The sequence below is a fragment of the Labrus mixtus genome, chromosome 7 (assembly GCF_963584025.1).
Source record: "Labrus mixtus chromosome 7, fLabMix1.1, whole genome shotgun sequence".
Lineage (NCBI taxonomy): Eukaryota > Metazoa > Chordata > Actinopteri > Labriformes > Labridae > Labrus > Labrus mixtus.
This window is the reverse complement of record NC_083618.1, coordinates 21560757-21586156: the sequence shown is the minus strand read 5'-3', so window position 1 is coordinate 21586156 and position 25400 is coordinate 21560757. Positions and strand designations below refer to the sequence as shown.

The following is a 25400-nucleotide window of genomic DNA, read 5'->3' as shown; positions in this document are numbered from 1 at the left end:
CATTGAAGTTTTCGTTGCTCTCTAGCTGTTACAATCAAAGTTTACTGAAAAGTGATAGGTTTACCACTTGTGACTCAAAGTCTGTTGAATCTCTCCTCAGGGACCCATGTCATGGAGGGATCGGGCAGGATGTTGGTGTCAGCCGTCGGCCTCAACTCTCAGACCGGCATCATCTTTACTCTACTGGGCGCCAGCGAGCACGATGAGGAGAAGAAGGTCAAGAAAAGTAAGACACGAGACAAAGAATGTCACAAACATCACAGAAAACACAGATCATGTTGAAGTACTCAAGGTCATATGAGGGCAATAAGTGTGTGAAGTGTTTTGGGAGGAAAGTTTGGCTAGAAAGATGGCTACCCTGGTGTCGGCTACTGAATATTTCTACTCTACTGTCTAAACAGTGCAGAATGGAAATATTTGCACGTTTTTATCAGCTGGTGTTGATTTGAAGTTTCCTCTGTTGTACTAGCCGACTCTGTCAGCAGGTAGAGTTCATCCAGTCTGAGTTGATTACAGCAGAGCTGTTTGAAGGGTCTAAATATAATATGTTTGCTTAAAGAGAGCTTCAATCTGATCACAAAAAGCATCATCAGTGAATAAATGAGACCATGGCTGAGCTCACCAGTAATGATCAAATCTGCTAAACATAACTCAACCGACATGAGACTTTGGTATCTAATTAAAAAGGAATCGTTACAACAGCAGAAGATTAAGTAGTTTATCCACCCCCTATCATGATTTAGCAACCAAAACAAGACACAGGTCCCTCAGATTTTTCTACATCTTCAAGCAGTGAACATGGGGTTAGGTTAAGAGATATACTGTACAACGAGAGAGTGCTAAGATAGCATGAGTGTTTGCTAAATGTCTAAATATATAATGAAGGCTCTGTCTTCAATAAATAGACCTAATCAAATATTCTTGCTTAACTCTACTGCAACACAGTGGATACTTAGCCTTTATCTGCAATGAAAACCTTTATATTTCTAAGTCATATCTTGGACTGTTTTGATAAATATATGTCACCAATAAACACACATTTTAAAGCATGTTACAGAGAGACAGAAATATTAAGAGATATTTAGATACTAGGTATCATTAGGATACTGAGACAAATAATTATCAAGTAAAGTAGAATACCGCTGACAAATTTGTTGTTCTTCGCAGCCAGCACATTCATTTGATGTATATGGTGGCCCTAAAGAAATACAAGCTTTTTTAGCTGAGTCACCATTGCTTGTGAGGCAAATTTCAGTACTCAAAGGAAAAATGGCATCCCAAAAATGTGACTTCAGGGGATGCATTTGGCTGACTTGGATTTTCAGCCAGTCATTTTCTTAACTAGATATTCCCAAAAACTGCAGCATAGCAATGTTTTGGCTGCTTGTGGCAATGCAGCTTGATACATGTAGGCTCTGCTGAATGAAGCTGATTGGAAATCCCTGTAGCATAACCCTGCAAGAGGTGATTAAATCAGCCACCAAACTTTGAAATAGATCTTAAAAAGAACAAAATAATTAGATGCATTACACATAATTAGTTTGTAGAAACATTACATCATGGTCTCATTGATTCATTAACTTGTGGTTCTTCATGACCACTTAACTGAAGCATTAATTTGCCATTAATGTGATGTTCGTTAAAAATGCCAAATGTACCATGCTTTGTTTGCATTTTTTGGAGCTGAACCCTTCAAAAGCCAAAGTCCAGATGATCCTCGTACTATCACAGAGCAATTTGATGTAAACCAACAGGCTTCTGCAGTCGGTCTCTATTGCTTTTGATTTGCTTGTGATCATGCTAACCCCCTTTTACCCATGTCTTCTTTCTTTAGTTTGTTTTTGTCTCATCATTTGTTTTACTGGCTAAAGTTTTGAGTTTGTCAGGCATTCATTGTGAACTGGCTGAATGAACCAGCTCAGCGGAGAGAGACGCTCAGGTTTACATCCGGCCTCCAGTCACTGATTTCAAAACTCAAACCATCAAGACAAGACTGCAGAAACAGTTGAATGATTTCTATTAGACAGCATCTCTAACATGCATCTGTACCCATTGATAAAACTGATTCCCTCACTCCCAACCAAAGAAAATGTCCCCACCTACCATTCATTTGACATTAATGGGTCCTCGCAAATATGGAAAACAGGACCATCAGAGAAACACAGTTTTGTGTCTCTTGTTTTCCAGTAACAACAGACACAAAGCAGCCTTTACTGTCATGCATGGATACGTCAACCCACTGTACACACACTAATATACACACACATTCATGCATTCATGTAAAGTCACACCCATTTGTTATCTTACAAGCATAAGAGTCAGTGAGTGCAAACACTGAGACACACAAACACATAAATCTCATCAATCACAAACCACAAGCTGAATAACAAAGAGCTATTTGCGTGTGTGTGCTTGTGCGTGTGCGTGTGCGTGTGTGCGTGTGCGTGTGCGTGTGCGTGTGTGCGTGTGCGTGCGCGTGTGCGTGCGTGTGTGTGTGTGTGTGTGTAGGGTGGGGGGTGCCTTCTTTGAGCTTGCAGAAACCTTTTATCACAATAAAAGCAAATACTTCCATATTAGGGCAACATAAAGAAGAGAAATGCACCTGTTACACGCTGTCACCTTACTGTATTTAATCAGCTAAACGGCCCAATAACAGACTTTAAGGTCAACATGTAAAGTACATATGCATCCATACTCGACATTCAAATAACACAACCATAATCATCAGATTTAAGGTTTGAACGTGAAGGTTTTTTTTTGCAGTTGTGTTAAAGCTTAAAGAAGAATTAACAAGTTAAACAATCAGCAACTTCTTTGACATATACCAGTCCCTTGTAGATTAGGGATGCTCCAAATGGCTTGTTTTCCTGTCAATTAAACGTAAATATGAATTCAAACCAGTCGAATAGATGAGAAAATACCCAGAAAACAGTTAAACTTTGGCACAATTTATTGAACCAAACGAAACCCATATTGCATGTGGCCCATTCAATTTGAAACATTTGAGGTATTGGAGACATTTATGACCACTCCCGTGAAATATTTTTTTAATTTTTATTGACTGGTGGAAGGAGATAGAAATATAAGCCTTGGGTCAGCTAACGACTCCCGTTGATCATTAGTACACGAATGATTCGTGGAGGCTTAGACTTCTAGCTCCTTCCACCAGTCATTTTACAACTGAAGAAACGAAGCCTTTCAGGTGAAACGTCTTCAAGACCTTTAACAAAGTCGATCAAGCCTTGAGTTACCAAGACATGGATGAAGGAGCTATTTTTTATACTGCTTAAATATGCAGGTTATTAGTGTTGAATTGGTTTGCAGAGTGTGGCTAACGTTAGCAGCACTAGCCCCACCAGCTTTCAGTCATCCTTGCTTGTTAACGTCCACATGCCTGTGCTGAATGTGGTTACACATCGATCCAGTGGAGTGGTTATGTGTTTACCTGCACTGCTCTTAAAACCTCAGGGGCAACATGCAACATTTATCCCCCACCAGATTTAAAACAGTTTGTACCAAAGACTTCAAACCCTTCACACTGACTGTTTCCACTTTCATCAATGACTGCTGGCTAGGATTGAACTGTTTCAATCTTAATCAAAGTGGGAAACAAACAAACCAAAACTTCCAAGTCTAGAACTGTTTTATCCATTCACTTCAGCCAAAAATAAATCATTTTGTACTTTTTATCAGTCCATTGGACCTCTTACTTTTTGTTAGTCCATAAACTGTTGTTGTTTATGGCCTAAAGTTAGCCTTGAGTAGGCCTAAATTTTCACTTATTTCTTCCTTGACCCTAAACACAACCTTCCACCAAATATCATTTAAATCAGGCCTTTCATTTTTCTGTAATTCCTGCTAACCTAATCTGACAAACAAAAACGTGCCCAAACTTGATCTCCTTGGGGAAGGTAATAACCCAAGCCCATATACCATCCAACCAATAGGATAGTATGTATTTGATTTACACAGAGCATCACTTTGAAGCAAGCCAATAATTGTTTGATATATTTTTGTTGGTTTGGATTGAACTCTACATTTAAAAAAAATATGTTTACTAAGATATTTTTGAAAAAAAGGTCTGCTGCAGAAGCGTGTAACTGTTGGTTCTCCGCAGCCAGAAGTCTTGTGTCTCTCTCCTCTGATTGGTCCATTCCTGCCCACAACGCACACACGACACACACACACCTGTGGGTTTCTATCAGTTTGAACTTTGTGTTCTCCCTCAGTTTGTTTTGATCTTATTTTTCCTTTGAGCCATCTTATCAGCATTCCGCCCTCTCTCTCTGTCCGAACAGGTAAAAAACAAGGACCCCCCGAAAATCGCAACAAAGGTAACCCCTCCATTCATCCATCTGTCCCTCTCTCTGTCCCTCCATCCTCCCTGTTACTCACCCCCTCCTCACCCTCCACCCAGCGGCAGTAGGGGGGTGTCCAGTCCATCTCTCTCTCGCTCCTTCTCTGCTGTTCAAAGGGGGACGTTCTCTCGCCTTGCTTTACCTGTGAAAGGGTGCAACTCTCAACCGGCAAGTCCTTGTCAGCCAATCAGAGCATCCACAGTTACTGTGGTAACGGCCATGGGTGACTTTGGGATTATATTTGTTCACTTAACTTCTGAGAGCATGTGGGGGCATTTTCAGAATGGGATAAGAGTTTTTGAAACAACATAAATGATGATTTGTAGAGTTTATCACTTAGAGAAGAACTTTGTGTGAGATGAGAAAAATATTTATAAATGGGTCCATAAATGTTTGTTTATATCTTATATTCACATTGGTACACGATTGCGACACCTCAATTTTGGTCTTTTGCTCTCCAACTAATGCTAACCTGACACTCAAGACTGTTCAAGTAGGGATGTTCCTATCGACTAGTTTCCCTGTCGATTAAACAGAAATTTAAATTCAGACTCATCGACTAGTTTAAAGTTAAGAAAGCACTCACATGTTGCTCAAGCTCCTTGTGAAGAGCAAAATAGGTGCACACTATTATGCAGTCCGACGATGATTTATCTTTCTTTAAATCGCTGTAAGTTATCTCCATGAAATCTACGTTATCTGAAAAACTGTTGGCTACACAGAAAGCCTTAAAAATTGGCCATCGTTCCAAAAAGCTCTTTCATTGTCAGAGTATTGCAAATTGGTTCAAAGGTGGGATGGTTTGATCTCAATACTTCTTGAGATCTTTTCTTCATCTTTATGTATTAGTTAAATTCAACACATATCATGATTATGATTTGGAAGTAGCTCCTTGCTAATGACCCGCTAATAATAATGCTAAACCCGCTAATGTTAGGCCTCAAGCAGTGCTGAAAATGCTAAATGCTGCACACACAATAGCAGCTGCCTCTATTTCTGCTCCACTGTCTTCTTGCCTTTTTCCACCTGGAGCATGATGGGAAATAATCTCATAGAATCTGACTAAAATGCCTTTAGATTTGAGAGGATTTCTTCTAGTATTGGTAGGTATTAGATGCACAAAAAATATTGGTATTTATGACCACTTAACAACACTTTGTTTAGTGTTTCTAATTAAATTGTTCTTTAAGTGATAAAAGTTTCTCTATAAATTTAAGTTTATGATCTTAGAAAAACTCTGATTGCCCTCCAAATGTCCCGTTACGCTCTGAGACACAAATATATCTCCCCCTGTGAGGGTCACCCAGACACACACGTCTGACCTTTAAGGTGTCCTTCACAGGTGTCCCTGTGGAGAAATCAAACGTTCCCTCAGTGCCTTTAAATATTTAATTTTTAATCGATTTGACGACTGTATGTTTCTGTTGATGACATCATTGCTCCAACCTCCAAACTCTACCAGCCAACCGTCTTCAGTGTCCCGTGTGATCCGACACATGTCCAACTTCCTCTGCAAGCTGTCTCAGCACGCACACACAAATGCTGTCACACACACCAACACACATGGCTCCCCTCCTCCCGACCGCCCATGGTTGGAGCATCTGCTGCAGACAGAATGCTTCTTGATGTACACAGAAACACACACACCAACACTCCTTGCTCTTGGACGCTCATCACACTTTAGCACGCAGAAATAATTCACAGAGCAGAAGTCACGGATGACCTCCAACAATAACAGAAAGAGAACAAAAGCTGCTGAAACACTGACAGTCGCCAGGAAGTCTTTGCAGCTTTTAGAGGTCTTATCCTAAACGTAAGAGTTATATCCTGCTTATTGGTCGCTTTAAGCCCTTGAACATTCACTTAAGTTTTACTGTTCTTATCTACACAGATGCAGCAGTCCAACTTGCTCAGTTCCAATTTGGAAACTAATACTTTGGCTTTTGCTATCAGCCAATAGAGATTATGGATCCAAATCAAGTATTTCATGAAGCTACAGTCCTCGGCAACAGAAAAAGTCCCCCATTGGGATTATTGTTTTCACAGTTATCAGTTCACCACAATCTCCTGGGACATCGTTAGTTAACACTAAAATAATGAAAGTGTGTCACGATATGTAACATAAGCTATAACATCATCTGCATACGAAAGGCAATGACTCAAAAGATGGAAACCTTGGCTTTCTGTAGAAAACCAGCAAATGCTTCCTGCGATTATAATTTTTATTTTAGCTCATTTCCACAAGCAATGGAAACCTCACTCTCAGCCCACGCATTACCCCAACTCCCTTTTAAGTCGTCACAAAATAGAAGAAATAGAAAGAAATTACTTTTGACTAAAACATTCAAAGTCTAGGTGTAAGAAAATAAGAAGTGCTTAAGCTATTGTAGTTTTTGATTTAGATCATAAGGATTATCTCTCACCATATGTAACATAAGTAATAACATCATTGACATTCATGTAATGTAACAATGCAACAGATGAAAACCTGGGCTTTCTGTTGCAAAATTGGCACATCTGCTATTTTAGCTTTTTTGCAAAAAGGTGAATGCTTCTTGCAATTTTTGATTTTCCCTTGGCTCAATTGTAACAGGATGGTGCAAACCACACTCTCAGCCCACGCATTACCCCCATACCCCATTTAATACATCATGAAATGGGGTGCCGGTGGTGTAGTTGTTGGTGCACACGCTGCATGTGCGGAGGCTGTGGTCCTCCAGGCTGGCGGCCCAGGTTCGGGTCCGGCCTGTGGCTCCTTTCCTGCATGTCGATCCCCACTCTCTCTCTCTCTCCCTGATTTCCAACTCTATCCGCTGTCCTATCTCTACAATAAAGCCACAAAAGACCCCCCACCATCGCAAGAAAAAAATAATAATACAGCATGAAATGGAAGAAGTAAAGCTCTAGACACCTTTCAGAAGTGTACATATTGAGGACCCAAATGTTGGAAGTCTTGACTTTTGGTTGCAAAAATAAAAAGGGCTAAAGTAATTGTTTTTGTTTTACATTGATTTAAAAGTCGTTATTAAGCGAATAAGTAGATGCCTTACTGCATGGAAGATTCTTGGATAAAAGTATTGGGAAGCATCCGCCTTGACTTAAACTTGCACTAAAGTGCAGATGAGTCGTAATAAAGGCCTTTTATGAAAGGAAGGTTTTGTCCTTGAACTGCTGTCAGGCATTTAGCGTAAATCAGCAAAGTAAGAAATAGTGAATTTTCTAAATTCTATTCCGTCAGTTTTCCCACCACATGTTTTAACATTTAGTTAAACTGATGATAAATATGAGAAAGCAAACAGTGCAGCGCTGTTTTTTTGGCTGAAGCGAGGCTGTCGGTGTGTGTGGGAGTTGCACCCTCACAGTATTATTGGGCTGTGAGCTGTCGTCTGTTCCGTTTGTGTATCTTCAGTTTCTTTTCTTTTTTTTTCGCCTTTGACTCCTCATTTCTCTCACTGTTGCCTCCTTGCAGGGTGTTGCTCAGGACTTCATGTTGTCTTGTAATCACTGTTTGACTCTCTCCCTCTTCTGTTATTTTTCTGTCTTGCTGAAGTCTCCTGCAGCCTCCACAGCTCTGCAGCCTCCTCTGTTCCTCTCTGTCGTGGTTCTGCATCGCTGTCGTTTCTTTCAGTTCTTTGGGGTGATCCTTTGATTTCGTCTTCTGTTTGTTGACTTGCTTCTTTTGATTGTCAGACACCCCCCTCCCTCTGCCCGCCGTGCGCTCTCCCATGGTTCAGTGCTGCGCCTGTTTACAGTTCTGTGATTGGTCAGTGGGTCTCAGTCCTGTTCATGTGAAGCTGTGTCAGTTAGTTCTATGTTGTGGCTTGTCTTCAGAGTGGACCATGTGCATAAAGCTCCACAGCTTCCTGGTTTGACACCCACATTCAGATCGTCTAAATGTCATGCTGAGTCATGAAATAATTACTTCCCTTTTGGCAAAATATTCTGTGTGGGAGCTTTTTAAGAACCTGAAGAAACTCAGAGTAAGGCAGAGTTGATGACGGCGGAGGAAGTTTTTGGAATAATTATGTCAGAAAAATCTAATTTCCACACTTTCAATATACATTTCCTGCATCTGCAGTAACATCCACAATTCTTTAAAGATCCTGAAGCTCACTGTGGATGTTTTCTGCAGAATATGACTGCTGTGTTGGAAGGAAATGTGTGTTATCTTAGCAGATTTCTTTTTTTTGTAGAGAGATTGAGCATCATGCAGGAACCATTTAGTATCATCAGGTTTGCTTTTCTGTATGTTCAAACGTGTACAAACATCCCTGGTCATAAATCTCTTGTTTGAACTAGATAGAGAAAAGTGGTGTAATATATTAATTTGTCTCTACTGCATTTGTTTACAAGTCAAACGTTCAGAAATGTCACACAGGAACAAAAAGGAGTGGGGTTTCAATTTGCTTTGCTTCAAGCCCCATAACTGGAAATCAATAGACAAAAACAGCCTAATTCCCGCAAAACTAGTTGTCATGCTTTTAAATGTCAAGTCGATTTACAAAGTAAGAGCATTGATATTTTCTTTTGTAATAGAGGTGTTAATTATGCTGTATGATTGAGCAATGAGCCCATAGATTGAGGGGGGGGGGGGTCTCAAGTACCTCCTCTCTCCCCACACATCTGTAAATGTGGAGAACAACAATAAGAAGCACCTCATACCGGCTGGTATTTTTGGTGCCCCGTGTGAGGAGGCTACAGGTTCCTCATTAAAGTGTGTGTTTTTTCCCGCTCTCTCTCCCCATATCTCCACTCTCTCTGGAGCTGTCAAATTAAATAAAGGCAAAAAAGGCCCAAAATAATCTTTGATCAGTGGTTCCGGCACCAGCATGCTTTGAACAAGTCAGCTGCTTGCAAAACACAATGGGAGTGAATCTTTTGCATTTGAAAGATCCCCTTCAGTGGGTAGACGCCCTTAAACTTTAACCTTAATGCAAATCATACAGGCTAATTTGACATGAGGCATATCGTCCTATATAGTACCTTAAAACAACAAGCTTTTCAAAAGACTGTTCAAAGACAAAACACCATGTTCAGCATTTTTAAAGTCTCACAGTATCTCAGCCACAACCCTTAACACAGGCAGAATACAAACATCCTCACTAAAAACATCTTCAGTTACTATAACACAAAACTGTCCTGCACACCTAAATACCTTAAACCGTATACACCAGACTCTGAGCCTTTAAGCCTCACAGCCTCTCGTTCAAACTGTAAAACACGCTGTATGTGTGCAGCATAGCTCAATAAGCTTCTTCCACAACTGTCTCAACTCTCTGCGCGTGAATCCGGAAGCAGGATAAATCCTTTTAAAGTCCCTTTAGGTAAACATTCTGTCTGTAGAAATGGTTCTTGCATGAGGTCCAGTCAGCTCATTTTTTTTAAATACATTACAGATCCAGCTTTCTGCTCAAAACTCGCTGCGGAAAACGTCTGAAGTGAATCCAGATTGAACTTATTTTATAAATTAAATTATTGATTACTTTTCTTCTGGTTGCTTCCGGTAATAGTTTCTTCAGCTGAAACTCGCAAATGTAAAACCTGGATCATAACTTAGACGACTTAGCAAAGACAAAAGTAGGTTCAGGTCCTGCTGCAGTGAACCATCGTCAGATTTAAATGATTAACTTCTTGGTAAGATCTTCTTTTGCAGAGTTTATCGGCAAACTCTAGAATCTCTTTCTGTCATCCAGGAATCTTCCGCTGCTTTATGTCCATGATCTGTTGGTATTGTTGGTTCCAGAAGTGATGTTGGCGTTGTTACCAGCAGTGACTCCACACTAGGGATTTATGAACAGTTAACAGGTGGACAATGTTTGAGTATTTGTGTAAAACTTTAACGACCCAATCAGAACATTTCCAGTGTTAAACGTTCAAAACGTACCATGAGTATATATCAGATCAAATCCTCTGCTTTTCAGTCGGTGTTGTCTGCTCAGAGGTTCATGAGTTCCATTCATCACCTGCTCACATTTCTTTGGTATGGAAATACGACAAACAGCCGTGGAAGCTGGATTCAGTGTAAGCTCCGACAGATCAAACAGCTCCACGTTCAGTGTTACAGTCCAAACAGGATCCCGGCTGATGAAGTGAAATGCAAATACACAGTTTGTTTATGCAAACGAGGAGCAGAGCCGGCGAGAGCAGACGCCATGTCAGGCTTCAGAGCTCCAAACTCTGAGCTCTGATGTGAAATAAACACAGAGTTGTGTGTGTCTTTGTGTGTGTGTGTGTGTGTGTGTGTGTGTGTGTGTGAGTGTGTGTGTGTGTGTGTGAGAGGGGGTGAAATCCTCTCCGTTGTTTCTGCTGTTCTCTGTTCTGTCTGCTGCTCTTCGTTCTGATCTGCTGCTCCCAGCTCGTTTGTGACTCTCTCTGAAAGCTACCTGGACCTTTTCATGAATGTTGTGTGATCATAAAATGATAAATCGCTGCTTCCTGCATTCAGCTAAAGGGTCACCATGTTAAAGATAAATATCACAGGTCTTTTTTTTTCTCTGATCTCTGAGTAAAAATGACCGGCCGCTTTCTGCTCTCCCTGCAGACCAAGTCTTTAACAATTTCTCTGCTTCTCTACCCTTCATCCCCAAACCGCTCCTGAACCCTGCCCCTCCTTCTTTATTTGTTTTTTTTTTATGTGTTATTATTTATTGATTTTATTCATTTACCTTTTGTCAACCTGAAAACCTGCCTCCCTTCATCCTCTGCCCCCCTGATCCTGACCAAAACCTTCCTCTCTTTCCTCTCATTCCTAAAAAAATATTTTCCATCCCATCCTTTACTCTGTCCACTCCTCTTCCTCCTCCCTTTACTCCCTGACCACTTCCTTACCCCCCTACCTCCTCCTCCTCTTCCAAACCAGCCAAAACCCAGGACGGCATCGCCCTGGAGATCCAGCCGCTGAAGAGCGAGGAGGCCGCCGAGTCCGAGGAGAAGGAGGAGAAAGAGGAGGTGAAGCAAGTGAAGAAGGTCAACGTGACAAAGAAGGAGAAGTCGGTGCTGCAGGGCAAACTGACCAAACTGGCTGTGCAGATCGGGAAGGCTGGTAAGGAACACACACACACACACACACACTACCACACTAACTCCTCACATTCGTCTCATCAGTTTCATATCTATGTTTGAAAAAAAGAATTAAAAAGAACATGTTTGAAACATAATGCAATGAAATTAAATCTGGTTCTGAAAGAAAACACACAATATCAATCATGTAGTAACGTATATTACAGGTTTCTGCCACAACAAAATATGAGCTTTTTTTATCTGAACCGCTCTTATGAGATTAATAAAGTTTTTTTTCAAGCGATAGTTCAGTATATGTGAAGTGGGGTTGTATGAGGTACTTGTCAATGGTGAGTATATTAGCTACAGGAGACGCCGGTCCCCTTTAAGGAGAGACCGGCCGGAGTGCAGGTACAGAAGCTAGGCTCTACAGACGAGGTTGTTACTCCACATTATTTCCCTTTATAATAAAGTGATGTAAGAAACAACATCTGGGTATATGTACACTATATTGAAATCACTGACCTTTCACTAGCATGCCACTTTGTTTCAGGGAATAAAGAGGTAAGTAAACAAAGGGGTCTTCTAAGATAAAAAATAAATTAAGAGGGGTTTAGGGGGGGCGGCAGCTCAGTCTGTAGGGACTTGTGGTTGGCCAGAGGGTCGCTAGTTCAATTCCCGGTGAGGACTAAAATATGGAAGTTGGTCTGGTAGCTGGAGAGAGGTGTCAGGACACTTCCCCAGAACCGCCGAGTAACTCTTGAGCAAGGCACCAGTGCGCTCTCCACTAATGCATTTATAACAGTTTAAAAAGCTCATCATCGGAGTCTTATCTTCAGTGACATAATCAGAGATCACGTTCACGTCTCTCATCTGTTGATTATTCTCTGAACCTGCTGCTGTGTCCTGAACAGGCTGAGCAGTTGTAAAAAAAACAAGGGTGAAAAAGAAATAGGAAATGACATGCAGGATGCTGTCTCCCCTCTGAACATGCTAACATTAGCATGTGAACATTTTAGTGTTGAGGACCTTTTGCAAAGTCACTTTCACCTTCATTAATCTCTGTTGACTGAGGAACTTTTGCCCCGTGATGACATGTGGCATGTTGCAAAAGGTTTACAAATGTACAGCTTCAGGGCACCCGATAGCCAAATCATTAGGATGCACGCCCCATGTTCAGAGGCTATATTCATCATCGCAGCGGCCGTGGGTTCAGATCCAGCCTCGGGCCTTTGCTGCATGTCATCTCTGTGCTCCTGTCTCTCTTCAGCTGTCTTGTCTAATAAAGCCAAATATATTACTAAAAAAATATAAGTCCAGCTTGTAATAATGTCAGTGTGACACATTTGACCTGATTGTTATTGAGGAAATATTTCACTTGTACATGTTCTGAACCGTTGACGTTGGAGGTTAACTCTGAGTTCTGTCTCGCCTCTTCTGTCGTCTGGTCAGCCCGTCCCCGCTGAAGTAAACAGATTTGTAGACGATTGAAGGTGAATCTGAAGGTCAGACTGCACTCACTGTTATTGGATAGATGTTTTATCGGGAACACGAATCATCCCGGAGCTGGCCGTATTTTCTGTGTCATTACAATTGACCTTAATACACTGAGGGGCTTTCAGGACAGCTTCAGTAATAAACTCATAACTCGTAACTGAGCGGAAATACAAACTGGGCCAAAACACTTTAAGAGGAGAAATGAAGCAGAGCAACGAGAGCTGTGGGTTTTTACACGTTTCACCTGAACTCATCGGGATGCTGTCTGACGTACACAGACTTTTTTTTAATCTAAACTCAAAATCTTTGCAAGAGTCAAAATCAGTTTTATTGCCAAGTCAGTTTACACAGACCAGGAATTTGACTTTAATTAACACAAAAATAGAATAAAGATGTAAGAGGCCTTAAAACTTTGAGGGCAGGAAACCTCCTGAATTCTTAAAGTTGCTCCTAGTGACAAAATCCTAAGAAAAATCTTTGACATTTTCTAAGAATTTCCCCTCAAAGTTAGGACTAAAGTTGAAAGTTATTCACAAAGTGTCTTAGCCCTTAAGAGCAAAACAAAGCACACAGAATCAAAGCAGTGATATTTAAATTAAATGAATTATGTTTCAGATGTTTTGTCCAGAAAGAAACTTCTCTGCAAACTTATTTTAAAACGATCAAAGTCAAATTTTTACTATTTTTACTTCGTGTCACTGAAGTTAATCTGACTTGTCAATACTTCTTGTTCAAACTTCCATGAGTTAGGTGACGTAAAGGGTTCCTGAATGCACCACGAGATGTTTAAAAACTTTTGCAAAGATTTGAAAAAATTTGGGGAAAAGAAGCTTATCACACTGTTTCAAATTTAAACCTGCGATAGAAACTCAAAGTATTAAAGTGACTCGGCTGAAACAGGTGGACTTCGACTTAAACTCTGCTCGCTCTGCAGGTCTGATCATGTCGGCCGTGACCGTCATCATCCTCATCCTCTACTTCGTCATCGACACATTCGCGGTTCAGGGACGCTCCTGGGTAGCCGAGTGCACCCCCATCTACATCCAGTACTTCGTGAAGTTCTTCATCATCGGTGTCACGGTGCTCGTGGTCGCCGTTCCAGAGGGGCTGCCGCTCGCCGTCACCATCTCTCTGGCTTACTCTGTCAAGGTAGGAAAGATTAAAGCAAAGGGCATTTTGGGAAATTTGAGATTAAAGAAGTTTGAACGCCACGTGAAAGACAATGGCGTGTTGGCTGAAGATTTGATGACCAAAATATTTCATTAACTTTAAAGCAAGATTACGTTTGGTTTTAACCTCAGACTCTGACCTTCTGTTCCATATTTTAGAAAATGATGAAGGACAATAACCTGGTGCGTCACCTGGACGCCTGTGAGACCATGGGAAACGCCACGGCCATCTGCTCGGACAAAACGGGAACGCTGACCATGAACAGGATGACGGTGGTGCAGGCGTACGTCGGTGACACGCACTACAAAACTGTTCCTGAACCTGACGCCATCAAACCTGAGACTCTGGAAATCATGGTCAACAGTATCTCCATCAACTCTGCCTACACCACCAAGATCCTGGTGAGACCGCCGTCGTCAGAGCCGCATCAAACTGCAACATGAACACACAACACAACACCTTTATCTAAAACGTTCACCTTGAAAGACAGTCTGAAACCATGGTAACCGCCGGTGTTGAAAAATGAAGCCTATGCGGAAGGTAAAAATCTTGCAGTTCTTTCAGTGTCCACTAGAGGCTGGCTGCAGGAGCACAGGAAGTCACATACACACCCATTCAAAAACGCCTGTTAGAAATGCTCACGTCTCGCTCAGCACACACTGTACAGGGGAGGAATTCTCTGATTACTCCGTCCGTTTTGTTTTATTCACCTTAAGGCGTGTAGCTGAACTGACTGACAAGTGGGAGTGATGTAACGATTTGTCAAGAGTCTTAAAACCCGCCTCAGGTCCAGCTCTTAGCCTGTCGTTAGCTTGACTGAAAAATAGGTTGAGACAGCATGTCCAGCATGGCGACTACCATCGATGGGACTCCAAAGCCCCCTACAGTAACAGATGGGTGACGTCACTCAGGCTTCATCCATTAATATTTACCGTTTATGTCTAGAACCCATAAAAGTGAGAGATGGACTTAATGTACTCTTCACCAAAAATATCTACATTTTGAAGGTCAAGTAGAGAGTTTTTGTCTCTTTCTGAGAAATGGCGGCCCCTCTTTGTCTTAATAGAAGCAGCAGCACAGAACCAAACCATTTAACTGACTGAACCTCGACTGACTGTGTGGGACCATTTGGATGTTCAGAAAAACATGTTTCATTTGTTAATATAAGATTCTGAACGATCCTGAGATTTCATTTATTAATAAAGTTACTGTGGTGTTCGTCGTGCATGAATGCACACCGCTACCTTCTTAGGGAGACGCACTAATCGTTTGTGCTGCGGTGGGATCACAGCAGGTGTCTAATAAACTCAGAAATACCTGCAACCCACCTGTTAGTAATGAGAAATTCTAATTTTACAACCCCGGTAGCCCAATCCACAGTGATATATGACTGTAATCCACACATCTTCACGACACACAAACTATGGCTGAACAAGACGGCACGAGAAGGAACACGTGTCAACCTTCACTCCAAACTGAATAAATCATTAGGGTCTTATTAGAATCATACCAAAAACGTTTGAAAGTTTGAGTCCTCCTCTTCAGATCAGAATGCAGTAAATGCTGGAGTCCGAGTCATGAGATAAAATCAGAAAACTTCATTAACCCTCAGCAGAGAAACTCATTAGCCACCTGGTCAGTTCATACACACAACAAACAATATCAACATTAATATCACATTACTCAACAAGTAAATAAATTAGTGCAAAAGTCAGAGTCGAGTCCTGAGTCCTGAGCATCAGGGCTCCGGTCAGACTTAACATCGTCCTGGACTCACTGATGATAACTCAAATCAAGTTGAGTTCATTTTTGCAGCACCTTTCAGAGCATGCAGCCCAAAGTGCTTCACGAAAAGGGACAAACAAGAAACAAGACGGTGAAAGATATGATAAATATCAAGAAAAAAAGTAAATAATTGTAAAATAATAAGATGGAAAAACATTTTTTTTAAAGAATAGAAAAATATTAATAGAATAAATTAAAATCGAAACTATATATGCGCTGAAACAATTCAGTAGCCAATCAGGTGAATTGTTTTCAGATAGCGGCCTTCGCTGTGTGTAGAAGAAGACAGATTGCAATCTAAATGTTATTGGCCACACCTTCAAGGAGTTGTGTTAATATTATAAATTAGCAGCATTTTGATTGAGTTTATTTTATTTTCATGAAGGTTTAGTCTGTTTTTTGTTTTTTTTAGAAGCTTCATGAGACTTTCAATCATGCACGCACTTCCTCATTTTCAAGTCACATTTCCACACGCTTTCAAATCAATTTCACACAACGGAGCCGCTGTAAAGACAGAAGTGAGCTGTGCTCCTGAATCTGAACCTTTTTGTCCCCTCTCAGCCTCCGGAGAAAGAAGGCGGCCTTCCTCGCCACGTCGGCAACAAGACGGAGTGCTCTCTGCTCGGCCTGGTTCTGGAGCTGAAGAGAGACTACCAGCCAATCAGAGATGAGGTCCCTGAAGAGAAACTCTACAAGGTGTACACCTTCAACTCCTCCCGTAAGTCCATGAGCACCGTGCTGAAGAACGCTGACGGAGGCTACAGGATGTACAGCAAGGGAGCGTCGGAGATCGTCCTGAGGAAGTAAGAACAGAGGTCAAATAATCTGATGATGTGGAAGACCCCTCTGACCCTAACTAATGCCCCCCCCCCCCTCCTCTGTCCCCTCCAGATGTTCTCGTATCCTGGACGCGCAGGGTCAGCCCCGAATCTTCAAGCCGAAGGACCGTGACGAGATGGTGCGTAAAGTGATCGAGCCGATGGCGTGCGACGGGCTCAGGACGATCTGTGTGGCGTACAGGGACTTTCCTGCCGAGGCCGGAGAGCCGGACTGGGACAGCGAGAACGACATCCTGAACGAGCTCACCTGCATCGTCGTGGTCGGCATCGAGGACCCCGTCAGACCCGAGGTACGCAGACAATCTCCCATGGTTATGTTCAGATTGATGGAGTCAGTTAAGAGTCTTAAAGACGGGTTTTATTTATTGATTTCTAACTAAACCATCAAGAGGAACATTCCCATGAGCATTAAAAATCTCTGACACAAGGAAGTCCTGACAATATGCTACGATAAGCTGTGATATGATACGATCAAATTGGCTGAGTAATAAAGACGCTCACTCTAGCGCCCCTACAGGTCTGGAGCAGATCTGTTGGGTTTGCTGGTTTCTTGTTCAGCTGTTTAGCTGTCTTTATGTATTATCGAGGGCTATCAGTGTTAATTGTGATTTGAATAAAGTCTGAAATCAGTGCTTTTTTTTTTTTATTGCATTAATTGCATGTCGTCCCACCACAACCACAGCGTCTCCCAGCAGCGTCTTTGAATGTCTCATTTCACTTTAACAAACTCTCAGACGGCTCAGCTGACGAGTCCAAAGTAATATCCACCTTATGACATCACACATGTCACTTTTGCTCCCGATCCTTTTGAGCTGTTTTCATTAACTTCTCGACCAGGAATGTGGTCCTTTTTCTGTGGTTAAATTAATCTCATTGCCTCTAATCCGACAGAAGTTCCTTCAAAATAAAAGCAGGTTTTTATCCAAACAGGAAGTAAAGTACTCAAAATCAAAGCACATTAAAATTAGATTTCAAACATGCAGTAAAAGATGGGATTAATCACAATTAACTATTTAAATATATAGCGATTTATAGCTTTTTAAAATCATTTGAGAGTCCTAGTATGTTCTGCTGTTTTTGCTTTTTTTTGCACATTTCAGGCTCTGCTCTTATTTTGGACTTTTCCACGTGTTCTTGGATTTGCATCATTTCTAGATTTGCAATATGTCTCTTATTATTTGAACGGCTCAGGCAGGTGCAGGTCGATTGCCCCAGTCAACCATCACATGACACAGATTCACTTGAGTTCAGTTTATTCTTGAAAGGAAACCGAGACATCACGGAGCGGAAGTGTGAGCTGATCAGACGGCTGCTCGTAGACATGAAAAGTGTATTTGTGTAAAAAAAAAAAAAAAAAAAAAGGGGTGTGAGAGTAAAAACTCGATAGTCCATGAAAGACATCCGCCGCGTTCTGTCCCGTTCAGGTGTGCAGAGTTGTGATGCTGCGATGAGTTAAATGAAGCCTGTAATGAAGCGCAGGAAGCCTCGCTGCTGCCTGCTGCTTTAATGTCAGAGCACCAAGATCAGAGACGGGATGGAAATAACCGGCGAGCAGCAGGAGGCGCTCTGCAGCTCCCAGGTGATTTCTAAGCAAACTGAGGTGTGATGTGCACAAGTTTAGCTCATGACCAGAAACATCACTCTGACAGCTTTTTATTGTGTGGAAATGTGATAACAGACGTTTGAGGAGGATGAGAGAGTGGGTTAGAAAGTCATCGGAAAATAAAGAAAGAAAATACAACTAAAGATAAAAAGGGAGAAAGGGGACTTGGAGGAAGTGAAGATTAAAATGCAGGGTTGGACATTTTTGAAAACTAGCATGTTTTTGAAAGCAGCATTCCCTCAGTGCTCCGTCTACACCCGCCCCCTCCCCTCTGTGCTCCCTCAAAAGCCACGCCCCCTCGCTTACAAGCACGAGCGCCGTTGCTCCAGAAGTGGACCTCAGCTCATCGCTTGCATTAGTTCTCAAAATTGGTATCTCGCGGCAGCCTTTTTCAGAGCACATGTCAGGACCTAAAGACAATTTCAACAAAAATCTTAAAAAGTTGATCTAGAGGAAAATTACCAACCCTGCCTTTAGGTATAGAAATGTCAAGGCGTGTTTTTGTTTGTGGTTACCTATATAGCACGTTAGTCAGGTCACAAGCAGGTCAGCTCCACTGGAAGAGGAGTACCTGTGGTGCTGCCCGTTTCAATTCAGATTACTTTTGAACTGTCTCTTCGCAGCTTCAGGGTCATATGCTGCTGGTGCTGTTCTGTCTGAGGGTGACCCAACAACGAGGACATTTATGTAACCCAATGAGCCATGCATTTAGCGTCAGAAACAAAGCTTTTGGCTGTAGATGTGATGCTAGGTGTAGTGACTATCCAATGTTCAGCTTTGTTCTCTGCACAGGTGAACAGGGAGGTCTTTACATATATCCATAATAAAACATAAGCGTCCAGAATGAAAGGGCTTTGGGAGATGTTTCCGATGTCAGTGACCCTTTTTCTATCCCGTCCTCACGGCAGGTCACTCCTCTCTGCGTGACTCAAAGCTCTGCAGTGTGAATGTATTTGTAAGGGAACGCTGAACTCCCGTTGCTCTCCATAAATCACCAGCTGAGCCTCCTGTTGAGCCGACAGCTTTCTGTTTGTCCACTGACCGCTGCTGCTGTGTTGTCCACATGGACTCCTCGCAGAGCTCTGCAGTGTCAGCGACAAAGGGATTCCCCGGCACACGTTTAGTCCCACATCCCGGCGTCTCGAGGTGTGACTGCAGCTCTGATTTATCATGGCTAGCTTCTAGAAATAGTGACCTTCAGACTCACTCTGTTTGAATCTGCCTTTGTGTCCCTGTCTTGAAAATCATCAAAGAAAAGTCAAAAAAACAAAAAAACAAAAAAACTGAAAAGTTTCTCCGACATCTTTATTCAATTTGAGGTTTTTAAGATCTAAAAAACTTGAATGTCTTGCAGGTACCTGAGGCTATTTCCAAGTGTCAGCGTGCCGGCATCACAGTGCGCATGGTCACCGGAGACAACATCAACACCGCCCGCGCCATCGCCACCAAGTGTGGCATCCTGCTGCCCGGGGAGGACTTCCTGTGTCTGGAGGGTAAAGAGTTCAACCAGCAGATCAGAAACGACCAAGGAGAGGTGAGACACACACACACACACACACACTCACACACACACACACACACACACACACACTCACACACACACACACACACACACACACCTGTTTATAAACCCAGCCACAGAGAGTGTCTGCAGAGTTTAGACTGAATGATGAGGTCACATAACTGAGCCTGCACAAGTCTCTGACTCGGTGCACATGGAGACACAGAGGTTTTTACTGCAGCTGTGTGGGAGAAAGTTTGGTTTAAGGGGGGGGGGGGGGTGTTATTAACGACAAGTTCTACAAGTTTTATTAAACACTTTAACATCCACACTCAGCCTCTCCAAAGCATCTTTGTCCACATGAAAGGCGACGATATAACCCTAACTGTAAAGCCGCGTTTGGCCAATCAGAAGCGTAGATGAAACATTACTGGTTCCAGTAGGCTAACAAGGAGATAACCAGTTAGCTGATATTCAACAACATGCCAACCTTGTGAGCTTTTTCTCTGCATTATGACATGGGTCAATCAAAACAAAAATGATGCATGTTTATTTTCACTCAGAGTTTTGTAGATGACATCACATGCTGTAGAAATGTGTAATATTTCAGTTCAGGTTTCCAGTGGCTTTGAGTAAATCTTTGTATTTCTATCTTCCAGTGCGAGGCTTTATTCATTGTGAATGTATTTTAATAAACAGATTATTTGAATGAAACTTCCTTCTTGACGTTTTCAGGTGGAGCAGGAGCGTCTGGACAAAGTTTGGCCCAAACTTCGCGTTCTGGCTCGTTCCTCTCCAACAGACAAACACACTCTGGTCAAAGGTGGGTTCATCCTAATGCAGGTTCTGTATTTACTCTAAAGGAGGGGGAGGCTGGGATTCAGAGGTAGAGGGTTTTTCTCTGAATTATACTTTCCGCTGTTTGTAATTATTATTTTTTTATGTCTGTTTTTTTTTTTGAGGCAGAGCGTTCATGTCCGTCCCGTCTCTTCATTAAAATGAAGATTTGCTTTTTGTTTTTTTTCCGCTCTGTTGATCAGGAATCATCGACAGCACGGTGGGAGAAACTCGACAGGTGGTGGCGGTGACGGGAGACGGAACCAACGACGGCCCTGCCCTCAAAAAGGCCGACGTGGGCTTCGCCATGGTAAGAAGAACCCCTTTCCATTTTCTTATCCTTTGTTTTTTTCCTCCTCTCCTCATCTGCTGCCTCAGCTCGCTCTGCATCATTACCGACGAAATAAAAAAAACCCTTTGAGTTGATTGCGTCTCTAATGCAGCCATGAAATAAGTCTTCTCTCCGAGCGTCATGCCGGTGCCGGGGTTCATCAGGAAGGCTGTGAAATGGAGAAGAAATCAATAAATAAGTTAGAGGCTTCAGTTCATCAGCAGAGTGAGGTCACACTCTGCCTCAGCGCTACTGCGATTATTCTCCAAAGACAAACAAACAGAGAGGCTGCTTCTGTCTTTTATAGTTTCATTAATATTCAGTTAACATCAGTCTGAAAACTTCTCACAGCCATTTAGACATCCAAATAAATCAAAATCCTGATTCCTGATCCTTTACTGGACTGCTTCACTACTTACTGGTGTTGTAGTACTTGAGTTCGGTCTTTGTCTTGGCGACCATTTTTTGAGCATTTTTGTGTCGGCCTCAGACTGAGCGGACTCCTGAATTGGTACTGCTATTTTTTTCTTTTTTAAGATTTATTTTCGGGCTTTTTGTGCCTTTAATGGAGAGATAGGACAGTGGACAGAGTCGGAAACCAGGGAGAGAGAGTAGGGAATGACATGCAGGAAAGAGGCCACAGACAGGATGCGAACCCGGGCCACCCGATTGAGACGACAGCCTCAATACATGGGGCGCGCGCCCCTGCTATTTTTTTTTTACATCACTACTGTCATTAGAATGAAATCTCTATTTCTTAAACAACAAATAACTTCAATTCATTTATAGTTTGATCACCCCCCCCCCCCCTCCCGTTTAATGCTGCAACCTTCCTGATGTAACGGCCTAAGTGAGTGACACAACCCCTGCACTCAAGATGAGGTGACATGGTCTTCACTCGGTCTCGATCCCTAAGGGTCTTTTTCAAACCAGCCACTACACACTCTCCCTACCCACTACCCCTCCGTTTGCACGTCCTCGTGGAGGGTCCGCCATATTAAGTCTGTCCCCCAATAAGAATAATCTTGGCTACATAAATATTTTTACAGAATGCATTCGCTACAAAAAAAAGAAGCTGTTACCGCAAGATGCCGCTGAGTAACCATGGTAACATACAGTTCCTGTTTCCACCTGAGAGAGGGAAGTTTTTCCCAAAGCCTGCCTCTGTATTTCTACCCTACACCTTGATGAAGGGGACTTCATTCAGCTGCGATTGTGACTTCTAACGGAGTGCACGCCGTCACGGAGGGGGAGGGGTTGGTTTGAAAAAGGGCCTAAATGTCTCTGCCTCTGAGCACTCTGGTCTCGTTTAGTGTGGTCTTGACTACAACACTTCTACTTACCATTACCGGTACTTACTACATCAACACTGTAAACTACTTTTTGGTAAGTCTGATGTGTGACCTCTTCGGTCCCCTCGAGGAGGTCAGACTGTGATCCAAATCAGTTCAGACTGATCTAAACTTTGGGTTAAAAACAAGACCAGCGAACTCACTGACCCCCGGGTTTCATCACCCAAAGCATTATGGGAACTGTAGTGTCAAAATGTCAAAACTGAACATGTGTGTTTTATAGAACATGGAGAAGATGTTGTTATGCTCCGTCAAAGCCAAGACTCAACATGAACAAAAAGACCCAAGTCCATCACGTCCCAAGCAGCCACAGAGAAGCGTTTTCAGCTTTCAATCAGAATGTGGTTTATTTTGATGAATCAGGTGAAAAACACGGATATAATAGTGATTATATGAATAAGCAAGGATTGATGATGAGCTGTGTACCATCCGCTGCCTCCTCTGCCTGTCGTTGTTGTTGCTGTTGTTGTGACCTTTATTTTGTGACAAAGTCATGTGAACACCGAGCTCTCCTGCAGGCGGCGGAGCAGCTGCTGTGCTGTCAGACCAAACACGTCACACTTAAAGCCACGACCTCCCCGTCCTGATGTGAGACACTTTGAAAAACATTCAGTTACCACCCCGATGTCCCAGTTTAATTATCGCCTGTTTAACTTGAGAGAGAGAGAGAGAGAGAGAGGGAGAAGAGAGAGAGAAAGGGAGAGGGAGAAGAGAAGAGAGAGAGAGGGGGAGAGAGAGAGAGAGGGAGAAGAGAAGAGAGAGAGAGGGGGAGAGAGAGAGAGGGAGAAGAGAGAGAGAGAGGGAGAAGAGAAGAGAGGGAGAGAGAGGAGGGAGAGAGAAGAGAGAGAGAGAGTTCACAGTTTCTTCACAGTTCCTGTTTTATTTTTAACAAGCCGTTAGTTCATTGGGTCAGAAACGTCCTCGCGTAAAGTTTTGCACACTTCAGCAGCATTCAAGTGTCAAACTCAAATCACCAGGAGGTCGCTGGGCAGGATTTAATCTCAAACAACATCAATTAAAAACAAACTCTCACGTGTTTCTGTCGACAGTAAACCCCAAAGTCAAGCAGCTGGTCTCTGTCTCTCGCCCCCCGCCCTCGTGCCTGTCACACCGCACTGCAGGCACAAGATAAATGTTGCTGAGGTTGTAGAAACCTGTACAGCAGGTGTTTTCAACCTGAAGAATAATGACATGATCAGTCTTCTGTTCCCCAGGATTTGTCTGCTCTTTTTATTTTTATGTGTTTAATTGAGCGTGCGTACGATCATCGTCTGTCAGTCCAACGTTCCCAGTTCGACCCCTCCATGACTCTTTTAAAGGGATACTTCACCCGTCGAAACATGAATCTGTATTGACATTGGGTCATATATGTAGTAGAAATGTGAAATACATTTTGAAGTTGGTGCCTTCTTGGCCGAGAAAAGGCAGAAAGTGTCTTTTTGGCTCATGTGGATGAAAGACACCAAATCCCAGAATGCACAGCACCGCAGGCCACTCCCACTCAAGGTCAGGTTTACAGACATATTTACTTCAACACATAAAGGCCGTAGTGAGAGCAAACAGTGAGAGCACCGACACTACCAGTCCGCCCCAGCTCGAGCCGGCCCGGGCTCCTCGTCCTCACCGCCGCCGACAGGCAGGCCTTAAGTCTCGGCTGCCGAGCTGGCAGCGGCCTGCGGCGTCCAGCAATATAGCAACATAGCCGCGAGACGCTTGCTGCCGACAAGCTGGTTTTGTTTCTCGGATGCTGCGGCAAATGACGAGTTTTGCGTCATCGGAAGCTCCTTTTCAGACTTAAAAATACAAAGATTTCCCATCTCAGGGGAAAATGAGGACAGGATACACGACCATTCAAAAATACTACCAGGTTTCTAATGATACAAAGCTTAATGCAAATGGGTGAAGTATTCCTTTAAGGGCTCCAAAAGGCAAACTCTGAAAGTCCTTTAATCCTGGAGAGTAACACATTTGCAGCTTCAAACTCTCTGAGACCTTAAAACAGGATGTGATCATCCCCTCTCTGCTTCTCTTCAGGGTATCGCCGGTACAGACGTGGCCAAGGAGGCGTCCGACATCATCCTGACCGACGACAACTTCACCAGCATCGTCAAAGCCGTCATGTGGGGAAGAAACGTCTACGACAGCATCTCCAAGTTCCTGCAGTTCCAGCTGACCGTCAACGTGGTGGCCGTGATCGTGGCGTTCACCGGCGCCTGCATCACACAGGTAAGATACATCCTGCTGTCGCCAGGAATTCTTTGTTTATAATGTTAGAGGTCGTTTTGAACTCGTGAATCTGCTGTTAATGAACCTGCATGTTGGAGGCGTTAAGTGTTTTAATTCTTAAAATGTCCACGTAGTCGTCGTTACAGCTGAAAGCTTTGTTGTTGCTATGGAAGTTAAGAGCTGTCAATCATCAAAAAATGATTTAAAGGAAGAATGTGAGACATTTTAAATATAGATAAACCGTAAATCAAGTCTATCCTGTGTAAATGTCTCTCTGAGTCATGACTGTCTACAATGAGTGAGAAGCTCGAGTCCCGCTGGCTGTGTTGTTGTCAGAGCCGTGTTAACATGGACGCGACGGCCGGCTCCTCCCCTTGTGTATAAAAGCTGTTTTAGTCAAGGACTAGAGAGAAGAAGAATAACATACTCACTGATTATTTGGATGTCATGTAAGTGTCTTTAGATCACGCTCTGTGTCAATTTATGTGCAATGTGAAGCTACGAGTTTACCAAAGTGTGCTGACATTAGCATGCTAACACAACAATGCAGTCATCTGGAGCAAAGGACGATTTTGTTGCGCTTAATGGTGCTTAATTATGGTGCAATTAATAACTCCTTAGTATGAACGCGAGTAGAGAGGGGTGTTGGAGGTGTGTCTCTGGAGGAGAGCGGAGGCTTCAGTATGGAGGAGGCGTGGCCAAACAGCAGTTTGTTTTGGTTTCCTGCTGGAGCTCAAGGGCGACATCTACTGGATCAAGAAGTCGCACATTCTTCCTTTAATCACAATCAATTTCCATCGGGCATTTTTGTGCACATATTGCATCATTTCACACTGAAAAAGTTGCATGAAGTTTGTGTCATTATAAAAAAAACAGCCTCTTGGAAAGTATTAGTCTAAGTT

At 42.7% G+C, this 25400-nt stretch overlaps 1 protein-coding gene across 6 annotated transcripts in view; it reads left to right on the top strand.

Moving 5' to 3' along the window:
• Positions 1 to 25400, top strand: part of LOC132976945 (plasma membrane calcium-transporting ATPase 1-like) — a 104624-nt gene that overhangs the window by 55086 nt on the left and 24138 nt on the right. For 4 of the 6 annotated variants that reach the window (XM_061041228.1, XM_061041229.1, XM_061041230.1 and 1 more), the window contains exons 6-16: positions 101 to 226; positions 4299 to 4334; positions 11218 to 11400; positions 13789 to 14003; positions 14183 to 14425; positions 16371 to 16612; positions 16701 to 16938; positions 19606 to 19785; positions 20488 to 20575; positions 20793 to 20899; positions 24307 to 24498. In XM_061041228.1, coding sequence (XP_060897211.1) covers positions 101 to 226; positions 4299 to 4334; positions 11218 to 11400; positions 13789 to 14003; positions 14183 to 14425; positions 16371 to 16612; positions 16701 to 16938; positions 19606 to 19785; positions 20488 to 20575; positions 20793 to 20899; positions 24307 to 24498 — 1850 coding nt within the window. The remainder of the gene's footprint in view (positions 1 to 100; positions 227 to 4298; positions 4335 to 11217; positions 11401 to 13788; positions 14004 to 14182; positions 14426 to 16370; positions 16613 to 16700; positions 16939 to 19605; positions 19786 to 20487; positions 20576 to 20792; positions 20900 to 24306; positions 24499 to 25400) is intronic. The other 2 variants (XM_061041232.1, XM_061041233.1) reach the window with 1 other exon arrangement.